General features: G+C 38.3%; 1 protein-coding gene across 9 annotated transcripts in view; it reads left to right on the forward strand.

Annotated features, from left to right (window-relative positions):
* NLK (nemo like kinase) overlaps positions 1 to 16,788 on the forward strand; it is a 151,136-nt gene that overhangs the window by 121,877 nt on the left and 12,471 nt on the right. For all 9 annotated transcript variants that reach the window (XR_004960268.1, XR_004960269.1, XR_004960267.1 and 6 more), the window contains exons 6-8: positions 3,360 to 3,569; positions 7,264 to 7,365; positions 14,928 to 15,014. Coding sequence is in view for 4 of the 9 variants with exons in the window: in XM_036267736.1 (XP_036123629.1) it covers positions 3,360 to 3,569; positions 7,264 to 7,365; positions 14,928 to 15,014 (399 nt within the window). In the remaining 5 variants the exon portion in view is untranslated. The remainder of the gene's footprint in view (positions 1 to 3,359; positions 3,570 to 7,263; positions 7,366 to 14,927; positions 15,015 to 16,788) is intronic.

The raw sequence follows: 16,788 nt of genomic DNA on the forward strand, positions 1-16,788 counted from the left end.
AAAACTTTCTAGCCAGACCAGAGTATGGCTCAGTGGTTGAGCATCAGCCCATGCACCAAAAGGTCGCCAGTTCGATTCCCAGTCAGGACACATGCCCAGGTTGTGGGCCAAATCCCCAGTGAGGGGCATGCAGGAAGTGGCCATTCAATGTTCTCTCTCATCGATGTTTCTCTCTCTCTCTCCCTCTCCCTTCCTCTCTCCCTAAAATCAATAAAGAAAAAAAAATGCTTTCTACTTTAATCAGTAAGGGGGAGATGGGCAAAAAAGGTGAAGTATATTAAGAGGTACAGATTTCCAGTTATAAAGTAAAGTTTTGGGGATGTAATGTACAGAATAGGGAATATAGTCAATAATATCATAAGAACCTTGTATGCTGCCAGATAGTTACTAGACTTATTATGGTACTCACTTCATAAGATATGTAAATGTTGAATCGCTACATTGTACACCCAAAACTGATGTCATATGTCAAGTAGAATTTTAAAATAAATTAATAATTCATTAAAAATAAAATTAAGCCTGGCCAGTGTGGTTCAGTGGTTGAACGTCGACCCATGCACCAAAAGGTCGCTGGTTCGATTCCTGGTCAAGGCACATGCCCTGGTCAAATCCCCAGTGGGGGGAATGCAGGAGGCAGCCAGTCGATGCACTCTCTCATTGATGTTTCTCTCTCTCTCTCTCTCTCTCTCCCTCTCCCTTCCTCTCTCTCTAAAAATCAATAAAGAAAAATAAATAAAAATTTAAAAAAAAATAAAATTAATCCAGACTATCATTGCTTAGCTTGTTGGCAGTTAAACTAAACATTAAGACCAAATATATAAATGAATTTTATTTTTTATTTCCAACCATGGGTCAGTTTTCTTTAAAAGCTGGTATTTTATACTGCTTTTTGAATAAAAATTCTCCCTTCATATAGTCTTCAAGAACTTTGTTCCTGTTTTGACTCTAGAAAGATTAAAAACTTATTTTTCATATTTTACCTGAAAACAGCTAATGTTGTAGTTCAGTCTTTTGTTTCCACAGAGAAATTAATTGTCTCCAAAGTACACTGAAGTAAATATTCATCCATAGGTCATTGGGTTCATTACCCTACTATCTATCTCCATAACCCATTTTAGTTTTTAAAAATTTAAAACTTTATAGTCAGGAATTCTTTGTTCTACTCAAACCAAATCAGTTTTATGACTGTTTAAGCCAGTTTCTTATTTTGGTTTCTGTTGGGAGAACTTCACAAAGCATTTTGTATTGAATCTGTCACACTGATGCCATGAACTGCTTGAGATCCATTTTCCAAGTCGTCTGTTTAAGGTATTGTAACCTCTGGCTACGGGAATAAGTAACTAAAGGAAAATGTTGTTTATGAGTGAACAACGCATGGATCAGAACAAATTGAAATTTTGCTGTTTCCTTGACTTGTCTTAGTGGCCTACTTTTAAAAGCCAGAGTAGAGTGCCAGGCTACAACACTAATGCTCTCTTCTCAAATGTACAGATTCATCGAAAATGATAAAACATTTCTTTTTTAAGATTTTTGTTGATTTTTAGAGAAAGAGGAAGGGAGAGGGGGAGAGAGAAACATCGATGTGAGAGCGAAACATGGATTGGCTGCCTCCTGCATGCCCCCTACCAGGGATTGAGCCAGAAACCCAAGCATGTGCCCTACCCAGGAATTGAACCAGCAACCTTTTGGTGCACGGGACAACGCCCAACCAACTGAGCCACATCAGCTAGGGCCAGACTGATGTTTTTAACAAAGGACTTGGTTTGTAACAGAAAACACTTTTTGTCAGGTGGGTGGTTGGTGGTGTTTTTTAAAAAATAAATCTAAGAAAGATATAGTTAAGTGGATATGAGTTCTTTGCTTTTGTTTTGTTTTTTAAAATATGCTAAAAAAATTAATGGCCAAGTAATACAATTCAGACTTTTATGTATTATTGAACACTAGACTTCAGGAGGATTTGAATGTCTCTATATGCAAACACGAATTCATTTGGTGGAACCAGACATATTGAAGATAGAAAAGACTACCAAAAATTAGGTATAAATTTGTTTCCATTAAAGTAGTGGTATTTTAAGGTGCCAGACCTTTTTTAAAATAAAATCATATGCTGGGACCTCAACTTAGAAAACAGACAAAAAGTGTTCTTTTGTCACTTACAATGTGGACTCATAAAGTTAATCAGTGAGAACACTAGAGCTTAGATGGCTTTTACTCCCTGAACTCATCCCCAGTACTCCCAGTGTTTGTTTTGGTTGCCCTGTATCATGGACATCTTAATTCCTAAAAATAAGCAGAAGTTGCTGGCACTACAGCTGTTTACTAACAGCTCACCCTGCAATCTCAGCATACTTTTCAGTTAAAACAAAATAGCAAAAAAAATTTATTCTTAAGGATACATATGACAGTTAACCTGTCTTTCTCATTTACTGTTATGTCTCCACGTTCTAGCATACTGTCTAAAACATACAAGTGTTCAATTAAATATGTATGGCATGAAGAAATGAATGGACCTGGTAACACTGGTGTTATACAGTTTGCTACATTTTGACATATTCACACATTTGAGTGTGAATTAGTATCTAGATACATGTGAAGTTTAGGTACAGTGTTTATGGAACTCCTGAAACGGCTCCTCAGAACTATATTCAGCAAGACTCAATTTGAAACTTATAGCTTTAAAGAAATTTTACTATATATATTCCATAAAGATAGTGAATACACTTTTTTTTTTTTTTTTTTTAAATAATATCTTCCTCGATAAGCTAGCCTTGAAAATAGATAGCTTGGACCTGGCCAGTTTGGCTCAGCAGTAGAGCGTCGGGCCCACAGACCAATGAGTCACAGGTTCGATTCCGGTCAAGGGCACTTACCTTGGTTGTGGTTTGTCCCCTCCCTGGTCAGCATCGTGTGGGAGGCAACCAGTTGATGTGTTTCTTTCATATCGATGTTTCTTTCTCTCTCCCTCTCCCTCTTTCTCTCTCTCTCTTTCTCTTTCTCTCTCCCTCTCCCTCTTTCTCTTTCTCTCCTTCCCACTCAACCTGAAGATAAATAGAAAAAAAAAAAGAAAGAAAATAGATAGCTTGGTTTCTACATTAAACCTAAAAACATTAAACATTAAAAGATTAAAAGTGGAAAACATTTTTAAGATAAATAGTTTTGTATGAAAATGTGGAAATTTTAGAGTTTCCTTCCCTCTCTTCCAAATAAGATCAAGGTATATATTGATACAAATATTCTCTACCTGTATCAATGAAAACTCTTCAAAGTTCAGTGGTCTATCAAGATTTTGGTTTTTCATTGTTTTGTTTCATTTTGCCATTTGTCTGTTTGACAATATTTTGATAATCTTTTCTGTTTAGATTTGTGATTTTGGATTGGCCAGAGTGGAAGAATTAGATGAATCTCGTCATATGACTCAGGAAGTTGTTACTCAGTATTATCGGGCTCCGGAAATCCTGATGGGCAGTCGTCATTACAGCAATGCTATTGACATCTGGTCTGTCGGATGTATCTTTGCAGAACTACTAGGGCGAAGAATACTGTTTCAGGCACAGAGTCCTATTCAGCAGGTATGATATCACTTCAGGCTTTAGAAGCTTCCAATTCTATTACAGATTTAAAGGAAAAACCAACTTGCATACATGTCTTGGGCTTATTCATTGTACTGTCTAAATTGCTTTTAGCAAATTCACATTCACTTAAAATTCAGAAAGTTAGGAAGTTGCAGATTACCAAGCGAGTCATTTTATAACTTGCGAGCCTATTAGAAGGAGTGTTCACTTTATTACATGCACTGGTGCATAGCAGCAGACTGCTGTAACAATTTGCACGGGTACAATCTTCAGTTGTTAGAGGGCCTCTGTTCTTTTTGACTAAATAAGTCTGACTTGAAATGTACTTGGTGGCTTAATGTACTTACACTTATGCTTAGAATATACATTTTGAGTGCTGGTTTCTTTAAATATAAACATTTAGAAACATTTCTAACCTTTATTATTTGGCTAAAATATGTATTTATTTTTTTTGTTTTTGTTTTTTTTTGTTTTTCTTTATTGATTTTAGAGAGAGAGGAAGGGAGAGAGACAGAAACATCGATGAGAGAGAACATTGATTAGCCACCTCCTGTATGCCCCCCACTGGAGATTTGGCCCACAACCTGGGCATGTGCGATGACCAGGAATCAAACTGGTGAACTCTTGGTGCATGGGTCAATGCTCAGCCACTGAGCCACACTGGCCAGGCTGGGCTAAAATATTTAAATACGGCAGAGAAGCTGATTAAAATGTAGCTTTAGGACCCCATGATGCTTTCATTATCTGCCTTTATAGCTAATTCATTACTACACATATTTTCTTGGGATAATTTCTAGTTATTTTTAACTCATAAATTTTAACAGTATTATTTGCCTGAGAATAATGTAACGATGAGCTCAGGCTGTGAAATCAAATCGGTGGGTTTAAATCCTAGCTTTACCACCTAACTGGCTATTAAATCTTGGGCAAGTTAAACTCTTCTGAGGATTGTTATGCAGATGAAATGAAGTAGACAAGCTGAAAATAAGAGCTGGCACATAGTAAGCACTCAATTAGAAAATATGATGGTGGTGGTATGCCAGGATGCTGGGGATGCCGCAGTAAATAAGACAGTTCCTGCCTTTGTGAAACTTTCACGAGACAGAAATTAATAAGTATACAAGAAAATATAATCCCAAGTAATGATCAATTCTATGAAGAAAATTTAAACCACGTTAGGGATAGAGAATGGTGATGGAGCAGAGCAGTACTAAAGAATTCTGAGGGAATAACATTTGAGGAGTGACCCAAGTGAAATGAGGGGGCAAAGTCCTAGGAAAGAGTGTTCTGGGAAAAGGGACACCAGCATAACAAAGCTTCTGAGGAAGGAACAGGTGTGGCATGTCGGAGGGATGGCATGCTCAAGGAAGAGCATGTAGGAGCTGAGGTCAGAGAGAAAGAACCTGGCCATGACAGCCTGATAAGGATTTGGATTTTACTCTATGCAAAGTGTGATGGAAAACCGTGACAGTTTCGAGCAAGGGTGTGTTAAGATTTACTTGATCACATTTTAAAAGATCACCTTGACTACTGTGTATCTTTGTAAATAATTCATGTACTTCACCAAAAATGGAATCACTTTTTAAATTCTCTTTCTATAGTTAACTGATACGCTAGAAACTGTACATGCTATGATCAACATTTACATTTATTACTCTGCTACATATTCAAAGTCTATTTTTTAAAATTCACATCTTAAAAATTGATCCTAGCCCTAGACAGTTTGGCCCGCGGACCAGGGAGTCCTGGGTTCAGTTCCTGCTAAGGGCATGTGACTCGGCTGCAGTTTGTCCCTGGCCCCGGTTGGGGTCATATGTTTGGCAACCAGTCGATACGTCTCTCTCATGATGTTTCTCTCTCTTCCTCCCTCTCTCCTTCCCGCTCTATCAGAAGATAAATGCAAAAATGTCCTCTGGTGAGGATTAAAAAAAAAAAATTGATCTTAGTGATAAAAACTTCTGTATAATTTAATGTTGGATACTATTGACAGTATCGATTCAATATTTTTGGAAAGTACAGTTTAACAGACTTACCGGTAAGACTGTCGTTATCATATCTGGACATAAGAAGCTGCCATACAGAAAAGCTTAAGTAATATGTTAAACAAGGATCTTGCCAGATCTTGGTTTGCTTCTGAAAAGAATATATAAAGGAAAGTGTGAAGCAACTGGGATTCAGATATCTTATTTTCTAGAGAAATACATAGGTCAGTGTGTTTGTCAGTGTGGCGTAGCCACTGAAGGAGCACTCACATCTATCATCATTGTATTTTGGGGTGAAATGTCAAGGTCTAAAATGGGAAAAGAGTCTAATTTCTAAATGGAAGTAATTATTTTCTATAGCATTTTATTTGTATTTTTGAGAAATAAATAGCCTAGATATTGTAATACCAGCAGGCTTCATAAAAATGTTTCTCATCTATGGATCTGACCCATTTTAGACAATTTTCTGAATGTATCCATTTGTTTTCATGAGCCAGTCATTTCCTTCTGCTTTTAAGTGTAGTTGTTAGAGGTCTGAAAGTATCACCAACACACTTTTCCCAAAAGGCTTTGTATAGAGACCTTTACTTCTGTGGAAAACAAGCTACTTAGAAATCTCCGTCATCCTGGAGGGCAGTGATACTGATGGTACCCCACGTTTTTAGATAAGTGCAAAAGAAAATTATGCTTTATATTTGGCAACTCCAGGGCCAGGAAAAGAACTATTCTCTAGGTAAGAGTTTTCCATTCTGAAGGAATTCAAATGAAATGTTACTGTTAATTAGGTTATGAGGTTAGAACAATTGTAGTTCTACAGAAAATTGTGAAGGTGCTTTGGTACTTACAAAGACTTATTTGTGAGAAGACCTTTTTTTAAAAAATTGATTTTAGAGAGAGAGAGGAAGGGAGAGGTACAGAGAGATAGAAACATTGATGAGAGATAACATTGATTGGTTGCCTCCTTCATGCCCCCAACCGGGGATTTGGCCCACAACCTGGGCATGTGCCCTGACCAGAAATCGAACTGATGTCCTCTTGGTGCATGGGTCGATGCTCAACCATGAACCACACTGGCCAGGCGAGAGAAGACCATTTTTGTTGGTCTTTTTTTTATTGTGCCCAGTTAACTAAACGTAGCCTTACTTGATGTCCTAGTTAGATTCTAAGTACCACAGTTTCCTGTCAGTGTGAGAGATTTCTAGCATAACAAAAATATAAAGGGGTATGTAACTGGCTCAAACATTGATGGCTTAGCTTTAATTTCAGGTGCAAATGTTCTAAGTATTTACTAAATCACAGCTGCCTAATCTGTGGATTAGCTCCTTGATGAGCCTGAATCCATGTGAAGCATCAGAATCTATTAGTTAACTGTTTGAAAAAAATAGTCATTAGCTATCAGCCAAAGAGCAGTTCACCTCTGCAAGGATCATAGAAGTTATGGTATCAAGACACAGGGCAGGTAGATGCAGACTCCTAAATTACTATAGCCTTAGAAGACCATGTTTGCCAAAACATATTATCTATGTTTCTATAATATGGGTTCCCAATAAACATTTTTCTGCTTTTTTAATAGTCTAAAAGGTAAAAATAGGAGCTGCTATTAGTTAATGTGGAACTGACCTTAGGTTTATTTTCCCAAAATTTGGTCCTTACCTCTAATGAAAAGTTTTTATGAGCATACTATCCATGTTTTTCATGTTTCCTTGTAGTTGGATTTGATCACAGATCTCTTGGGCACACCATCACTGGAAGCAATGAGGACGGCTTGTGAAGGCGCTAAGGCACACATACTCAGGGGTCCTCATAAACAGGTAAAAGGAGAAGGAAGGGATCTGTATTTGGTAACCATCTCTTTGGGCAGGATTTTCCTTCCAACAGAATAATGAAGTGAGAAATTTTAAACAAAAATATTACTTGTATGTTTTATTTATTCTGTATGTCATATGTCATGTCTGTAAGAAAATGTTAAATATTTGTTAAATCAAATAAAATACAGTGATTCCCAATTCTATAGGAGAAAGGAAATATTTTTGTAGCACCTTTGCTAATAAATGACCCCTGGCTTTTTGTGTGCTGTTTTTTTGATGTGTGTGGTAAAAGTTACTAGGGGTGGAACTTTAATCTCAGTGCTGTAACCTAATACATATATATCACTATGCCCTTTCCAAATACTGAACCAAAATACCTGGTGTCTCTTATTCCAGCCATGAATGTGAAGCTATTTCTATTGCACTCTTGCCACTAATACACAAGCAGATGTGAATGTTGTTAGAAAAGAAGTATGAAGAGAGATTGCCAGATTTGCACTGATTGATATCACTAGCAACCAGTCAAGTCACTGCTGAGAAAGACGAGATGTTTTCTATCTCCATCCTACTGATTTAGCAGCATTTTTTAGAAGCATTTTCCTAATCTTCTTTGGACAGAACAGCTTAATGATATGAACAGTGAGTAAAGGGAATACTTTTCCTAGGAATAAGAAACTGAAACAGAAGAGAGAAAGCTTAAACAAAGGAAGACTTGGCAACTGATTTTCCTGGGCTTTGCCTTTGTTTCCTCTTAATTGGGCATTTAGAATATCTGATTGATCATTAGAAGAGCTAATTGATCTAATTGACCAAATGACAGACCCAAGTTTGACACTCCTTCTCTCAAATTACCAGCCAGATGTTTGGTCAAGACCTTGCCTTTCCCTTGCAGTTCCGTATCTGTAATTCTAGTGTGACTCCAGAACATCCATTTGCACAGGCGTAGAGGTGATGGAAAGTGTGTTACCCCCTAAAACCAGCGCGAACTAGTAAATAGAGATGTAGATGCTGGTATTTTAAATAGCCTCTGCCTGGCTCTCTCAGGAGCACGGGTGCCTGCGCCTTTCCCTTTCTCCTCGTCTTTACCCCCCGGCGTGTTACCTTTGCTTTTCCTGCTCCCTCTCCTAAACTCCAAGGGCCCTTCTTTTGCTTCTGTAACTTGTTCCCTGAGCCTACGCAGCCCAGCTGGCTCACTTCTACTACCTTTTGAAACTTTCTAAACTTTCTCTTATAATTTGAAAAAAAAAACACAAAAAACAATAAGTAGCCCCTGCCCTTAACATCCCTTCTGTTGCATTTAGTTTAGAACTACGAAATAATTTGAGGCCCTAGCCCTTTAGAAGAGGACAGTCAGTCTTAACCTAGAGGAAGGTTCTATATTAATAGAAGACACTAAAAAGATCTATATATTGGCCAATCGCAAGAAAACTATTTTATCAATGTTTCATGTAAATGTATCATTGGAAGTAGCAGAATAATTTTCTTTTTGCCTGGCAAAGGTAGCCAGTAATGAAAAGTCTTGAAGATCATACAGATAACCTTGGTACCTCCCTTCCATCTCTAGAGAATTTTAACTGTCACTAGTGGTTGCCAACTAATTAATTCATCCTGTGTGTCAAAGAGTTGCTAAATGGCAGCCAAGAGAACAAGACTTCCTAAGGAGTTTCCTCCTTCTGTCTGGAACAGCTCGAAATGTAACTTACTACATCAAAAGTCGCTTTGCACTCCTTTGAGAATTCCCGGCAAGTGAGTCCTTTTTCTACTACAATTTTTAAAAATTGGTTAATTGTAAAAACATAGAACTTTAAATTAAATAAAAAATAGTAAATGTTATTATTATCTAAAACAAAGGACAGAAGAAAAGAAAATGTTACTTGTTAAATAGATTAAGATATTTACCAGAATGCTTTTTTATACATTTTACATGAATTGGCCACTTAACAGTAATGTTATAGTTTAACATTTTGCTTATCACCAAGTTTAGTGATGGCCTTAAGAGAGCACCATGGTGGAACTTGGGGATAGCTCTGGCTAGTCTTGAGGTCAAAATATTTTGATTTTGAAGAGTAAAAACTGATTAGGAGACCGTTTCTGCTCGAAGGTTAGATATGCTTTGCACAGATCTTTAGATAACTTTTAACCCAAGTAGATTTGTATAAATTATACCTACCATATAGAATTGAATGTAATTTAAATCAGCATAGTACTTGGTTCCATTTTACCCCCAATGTAGAAATTCAGTTTTGTATCTACATTTGCTAGGGATCTTTATACCACCACTGCTCTCGAGAGAAGTTAACAGACCACTGAAGCTCTCTACTTAAACCAGTAATCAGATTCTGCCTTTCCCTTCCCACTCCCTACTGCTTCCCTTACCCCATGATGCGTGTCTTAGATGCCTCTTGTTAGCCTATTAGCAGCTGCTGGAAGGTATCTCCATTCATGTTATAGCTATTGGGAGCTGACATTGGAAGACACATACACACCCACACGCAAGTATGTTTTGTATGTAGCTACTCGGATTTATTTTTAACTTTAAAAGATTAAGTTGGGCCCTGGCCAGTTTGGCTTAGAGGTTAGAGCGTCAGCCTGGGGTCCAGGGAGACCCGGGTTCGTTCCCGCTAAGGGCATGTACCTCAGTTGCAGTTTGTCCCGGGCCCTGATTGGGTCGTGTGGGTGGCAACCACTCGATGTGTCCCTTTCACATCGATGTTTCTCTCTCTCTCTCTCTCTCTCTCTCTCTCTCTCCCTCCCTCCCTCCCACTCTATCTGAACAAAATATCAAAAAATGTCCTCAGGTGAGGATGAAGGAAAAAAAAAAGATTAAGTTGGTCCCCAATCCAATATATGCAATATACCCTGTGTACTTCTATACATCGTGACCGTTCTGCAAAGGGCGTTGTGCTTATCTCGGTGCTTCACACCAGATATATACTCTGTTGATGTTTCTCTGGACTGTAATGATTAAGGTGCAGGCTGTGGTGTCACATCGCACAACATGTTGAGTGATGTCCCAGGAGTTGTACACTACAATTTTCAGACAGACTGTATATGAATCCCGACTCTACCAGTAACTCACTTTGTGACCTTAGGCCAATCACTTAACCTTCATGTGCCTCAGTTCATTCATCTGTAAAATGTGAACAAAAATGGTCCCTACCTCATTAAATTGTTATAATAATAAAGAGATAGTGAATGCAAGAAGAACATTTAATAGTGCCTGGCATTCTAAACACTTAATAAATATTAAAAATTAAAGTGTCACTCTAAAATAGTAGATATAGCTTGTGATTTAAAAATAATAATAATTCAATCACATGGAGTTTATCCCAGGAATGCAAAGATATTCACCTTAATTAATACATTAAGTCCTCACAACACTATAATGTACCATTTACTGTTCCTTTTTACAGATGGGAGATGGAGGATTACAGAGGTTTAATAATATGCTTAAGTTCATGAGCCAAATCTCAAAAATAGATTTCTCTAATTCTAAAACCTCTGTTCTTAGCCAGTCACTGCCTGGCACATACACCTTCACAGCAGGCTTTTTTCCCCGTTTGTTCATACGCAAGTAATATGTAAGTACATGTAAAATAAAAATTTTACAAAGTTAGTCATCCTAAACTACTACCCCCCAAGACCATCCCAGTCTCCTCTGGATTAATTCAAGAATATCTGTCCAGGCATATTTTTATATGCATTTATTTACATATATTTGTACAAACAGAAATATGTACTATATTTTGTTGGGAATTTTTGAAAAATACAGATATACAGGAGAACCTAATTAACTATCTTTTTAAAGTCACAGATTATTACCTCAAATTAATTTACTTGTGTTGATTGATATATATTCCCACGTTATGTAACAGTCAGGACCCTTTCCAGTGAAACCCAGTTAAAACTGACTTAAGCAAAGCCAGGAACTTACTGGCTCATATAACTGAAAAGTCTTGAGCTACAACTGACTTCAGACCCTGCTGAGATTCAGGTAGTCCAGTGATGTTCCATGCCGGGAATCTGATTCTCTCTTCTCGGTTTTTCTGTGTGTTGGTTTCATTTTTAGACAGGCTTTCCTTCACATATTTGCAAAAGTGGAACCGGCAATCCAGGCTTGTGTTCTACTAGCATGTCATTTCTTCAGGAAAGATCTTTTCCAGATAGATCCAGAAATAATATTTGGAAGTTCTCTAACTTAGTCAGGAATGGGTTTGATTATAAGTAGTAGAAAATCTTGCGTATCATGGCTTAAAGAAATAGGAGTTCCTGTCCAGCCGGTGTGGCTCAGTGGTTGAGCATCGACCCATGCATGAAGAGTCGCCGGTTCGATTCCTGGTCAGGGCACATGCTCAGGTTGTGGGCCCAACCCCCAGTGGGGGGCATGTGGGAAGCGGCCAGTCAATGTTTCTCTCTCATCGATGTTTCTATCTCTCTCTCCCTTTCACTTCCTCTCTCTCTAAAAATCAATAAAAGGGGGGGGAGAAATAGGAGTTCCTTTTTTCCTCATATCAAGTCCAGAGGTAGGCAGTCTAGAGCTGATATAGTAGTTCAGTTATGTCTTCAAGGAGCTAGGTTTTTTTATTTCTGTTCTGTTGACTTCACACTCTCTTGCGTATCACCTCATAGTCACGAAATAGCTGTAGCTTGTCCAGAAATCATATCTGCTTTCAAAGCAAGAAAAAATAGGAAAGAGGGAGCACTGACAGTCCCTATTCCTTCTGTCAGGAAAGTGAAGTTTTCCAAGAAGCCTACCTACCAAATATTTGCTTATATGTCATTGTCTAGAACTGGGGAATATGTGGCCTCCCAGATGCAAGATAGGCTTTAAAAAAAGAGAGAGAACGTTCTACCTCTGTAATGAAGGTAAATAAGAGAGAAGAGGGTATGTGTTGGGTTAGCCATTCCATGCCCCTTACCTATTTTAGACCATGTGCTCATCATGGTGCCCAGGGGAATGTCATTTGAGTGCTCAGGCCTGGGTCAGGTGCCATCCTTGAAGCTGGGAGATTGAAATCCAGGCCAGCCAAACCGCTTAACAGCGAGAAGAGAGTGCTTCCCTAAAGGTCAGGGAAAGCTGAGTAGACACAAACACTGTACGATATTTTGTATTTATTGTTACTTTTCTACAACACAGAATTTGGATGAAGAGAATCTTAGCTGCCATGGCCCAAGTCAGTATCTGTTAAGGTAGATACTTGTTGAGCCACTGGCCTGTTAATAGGATTGAAAAGTCTAATTTACTCCCTTTTGTTCATCTCTTACAAGTTTTTTATTTTTCCTCAGATTGTTCCCAGCTAATTGTGTCAGAAATAGATATGTTTTCACTGAAGTTAAAATAACCCTGTCTTATCTTATATTTAACAGAATCAGAGTATGTTAGAGAGTTCATTTAGTTCAAACTACTTATTTTTCAGGTGGGAGTCTCGCTTATATAACCCCAGAGTGCTGACTGGCGCTCACGGCTTCTTTGCGGCCAGGTGAAAGCTAACAGGAACATCTAACGGTACTCACGCAGCCTCGCCGACTCCACTGCAGTGACCAGCACGCTGCAGTTGGCTTAGAATGGCTGTGGTCTGTCTGTGCCTCTTTTTAACATGCACATAAACCCAGAAAAGAAGAAGGCATATAATATGACTGTTCTGAGCTGAAATTAAACTTAGCCTTATTTTTAGTGTATTTGTTGGGATGTAATTCTGTAAAGAAAGATACAGTTGGAGGTGGGAGGAGTGTTTGAAATTGCAGGTAGCCTTGCTCGGCCGGTGTGGCTCAGTGGTTGAGCGTTGACCCATGCATCAAGAGGTCAACAGTTCAATTCCTGGTCAGGGCACATGCCCAGATTGTGGCAGGGGGGCATGCAGGAGGTAGCCAGTCGATACTCTCTCTCATCAGTGTTTCTCTCTCTCTCTCTCTCCCTTCCTCTCTGTAAAATCAATCCAGAAGAAAAAAATCACAGGTAGCCTTAACAGCCACTTATTTGATGTTCATAAGTTCCCTGTCTCATATCCAAGCATCCTCAAGTCTTAACATTTTCCCTTCTAATTTGTTCTCTAGTCTCCATTCAGTGGTTTCTGGAACTACTTGGTTATATTCTCCTTGCCCACCAGAGAGGTGTTATTTATCTTTGTTGCCCCAACACCTAGCCCAGGACCTGGCATTTGGTGAACATTGGATGATTAACAATGATGTGGTAGATAGGCAGGTGTGTGCTGGTGCAGTCTAATAGATGAGAAAGCCAAGGTTCAAGTGACTTACCCAAGTCTAGTGATAGCAGAGTTAGAATTTGAACCCAGTATTCCCTTCCCTAAGCTACAGCCTACCTCCACCACAAAAATGGCATGAGGTGTAGATTCACTTGGGCAGTGGAAAGGAAAGAATTGCTTATGGTGAGACATTTGAGTCAGTATGAATTGGCTGGAATTTGGCTGCCAACCTGCACAAGCCCAATGAAAAAGAGGACACCTATTCATAGTCAAACCAAGAATCCAAATCTTTTTAAGAATATCAAGGTACTTTATAATCTGTGGTAGTCCTGTCAAGTCTCATACTACAATAAGCTTAAGAGATCATTTAGACCAACCTCCTCATTTAATACTTGAGAATACTAAGATTCAGACATGTTGATTTATCTAATTTGTTAGTGAACTAGAACCCCCATCTCATCTTATCTCTATGACTCCTTGATGCTGAAGAAACTTCTCTAAGGTGAATAATTACCTCGTGATGATTCTGAGGTGTCTTGTTCTTGTTGGATTTTCCTATGTGACTTTGTTGGAAGGGGGCAAATATGTGAATCTTGCAGCAAGATTCTGAGGCTGTGATAGAGATGCGGTGAGACCTGTTAGTGTAACTTGTGTGACAGACAGAGCAGTGATGCCATTCACCTGCTCTGTCCCCGACTCTCCAAGCAGTGAAATAGAAGCTTTATAAGCGCTGTGGCTTTTCAGGCCATCTCCTTGCCTCAGTGTAAAAAGGTTAGATATAGGCATGTGGATATGCCTGTCATTTATGAAAGACAACTATTGAATGAGAAATCGAGTGCTAAAGGCAAAATCGGTGGACCCAGCACAAACAATGGCATACTTTCTGAGAAGATTGTATAACTTCCTAAGTGTCTTATAGCTCCTTTAAGACTAGTGTTTTAGCAGCTTTATGGTAATGTTGCCATAAGACACATTCACATGCTTACTTTTTACACAGTTTATATGCTTAATTTTGCATGTGGCCGAGGTATTAAATCCTTTTCCTCTCACTCCTAGGCATGTTGGTCTTCCCTTCATGCCAAAGCATGTACAGTATAAGGCTAATATTTATAGGGTTAGCTTTCATTTTACATAGGCTCTTTTGCTTTACCCTCCAATGAGTAAGCATGCAATATACAATATGCTACTGGAAGTCAATGACAGTTGTTTTTGAAGACTGGTTAATCAGGAAATACTCCTTCCCTTTGAATTATGACTTACCTGCATATATCTTTTGAGCTGAGTACTTACCTTGTCATAAATAAGCTATACTCGATATCTACTTCACTCCTTGACATATTTTAATTCTTTATTTTTTTACAGCCATCTCTTCCTGTACTTTATACCCTGTCTAGTCAGGCTACACATGAAGCTGTTCATCTCCTTTGCAGGATGTTGGTCTTTGACCCAGTAAGTAGTGTTTATTTTTATATTTTGTAATGAATTAAAAATACATGTGTTCTAAGAAACACTTCAAGAGCTGAAAAATGTAAATAATGACTTTTCAAAAGATAAACTTCAGTCCCCAGTTTCATGTGTATCATGCTCACTTACCACACAGAAGTTTGATGATTAACGCCTAAGAGCTGAGGTCAAGAGAGATGAGGAACTGTGCCATCCTTATTTATCTATTTGTAGAAGGAGTTTGGCACCAAGTTAAATCAGGAGGAAAAAAATTTAACATTATTTGAAAAAAATCTACCCATTATATTGCATAAGGGAATATTTACTCTAAGTTGTTGGAATGGTGGCTTTTGCGAATGCCTTTTTTGGACTTGACTCTTTTGGGACAAAATTTAGCTCTTTATTCATTCATCTAAAGAATATTTATTGTTCATATTTGTGCCAATAACTGTTGTCAAAGAAGACTAAAAACTAGAAGCATTTAGAAAAGAAAATTTTACTTGCCACGAGTACAAGGAAGTAACCAAATACAAAAATACAGAAGGTATTTAAAGGGGGAAAACACCCAAACGATTAACAGTTATTACGTTTGCATTTGTCTGTTTGTGATAAGAAAACAGCAACTGTCTCACATGAGTATCAGATCCACAAAGGGCAGAACTATCTTGAGACATCAGTATAACAAAGATTAGGGGTAAAAATGTTTCGTTAGGGAGTCCAGGTTTGTGAGAAACTGAAGGTTTTATTATTTGCAGGACCAGAACCAGAGTGACCAAATTAATTTTGTTACCTCTCAGGGTGCATAATGGATTTTTATTTGTTTGCTGTTTGTTTTTTGTTTTCCTTTTGTTTGTTTACTTTGTCCTGTGAGGTGCTTGGTAATACAGAAGCAAGACAAAGCAGCAGTTCTCAAGTCCACGTCCCTCTGTGGTCAAGTCTGCCATCAAGGCCAGTTCCAGCCACATAACTTGCTCAATGAGCTAGTGATTTAGTGTCATTAGTTTGGTATTTTGTTTTATTTGGCAAGTTTATCTACATAGCTAACAGGAGATGTTGATTAAAACATAAAGACCTTTTGTATGGTTAACAAAACTAGAGCCACATGAACTTCTAGCATCAGAGATAATTTCTGTCTGCCCATAGAGGATTTTGTTTATAAAGGCCCTGAGGTTAAAATTTACTTTTATGTGTCAGAAATATCTTGTGCTCTTTATTAGTTCTTTATTAGATTAGGAACCAAGAACCATGCAATTCACCACACTACTTATATTTGTAAGGTATTCTCTTTCTCAGAGATCCCATGTTTATTAATGCTCCTGACCTGCCTTACAGTCCTTACAGCCTTAAGACTGGAAGGTCCTAAGCCATAGAGCAGACATATGCATGTTATCTCGGGAGGCCTGTTAGACACCAGTTCTGCATGTGAAATGTTGTCCTCATTCTTCAATAGTGGGATTGTCCTCCCTAATTAAATGAAACTTTTGGTGTCATATTTACAAATTAGACTTATGTATAAGAAGGAGGTAAGATTTATCCGGTAAGGAGAACACATTCTTATTGAACCTATGTAAATAACTACATGGTCATTAAAAAATAATAAAGGAGCCCTGGCTGGTTTGGCTCAGTGGTTGGAGCGTCGGCCCATGGACCCGAGAGTCCAGGGTTCAGTTCCCAATAAGGGCACGTGCCTCCGTTGTAGTTTGTCTCCGGCCCCTGTTGGGCTCATGTGGGTGGCAACCACTCGATGTGTCTCTCACATCGATGTTTCTCTATCTCTCTT

This window comes from Molossus molossus, unplaced genomic scaffold (genome assembly GCF_014108415.1).
Source record: "Molossus molossus isolate mMolMol1 unplaced genomic scaffold, mMolMol1.p scaffold_m16_p_19, whole genome shotgun sequence".
Classification (NCBI taxonomy): domain Eukaryota; kingdom Metazoa; phylum Chordata; class Mammalia; order Chiroptera; family Molossidae; genus Molossus; species Molossus molossus.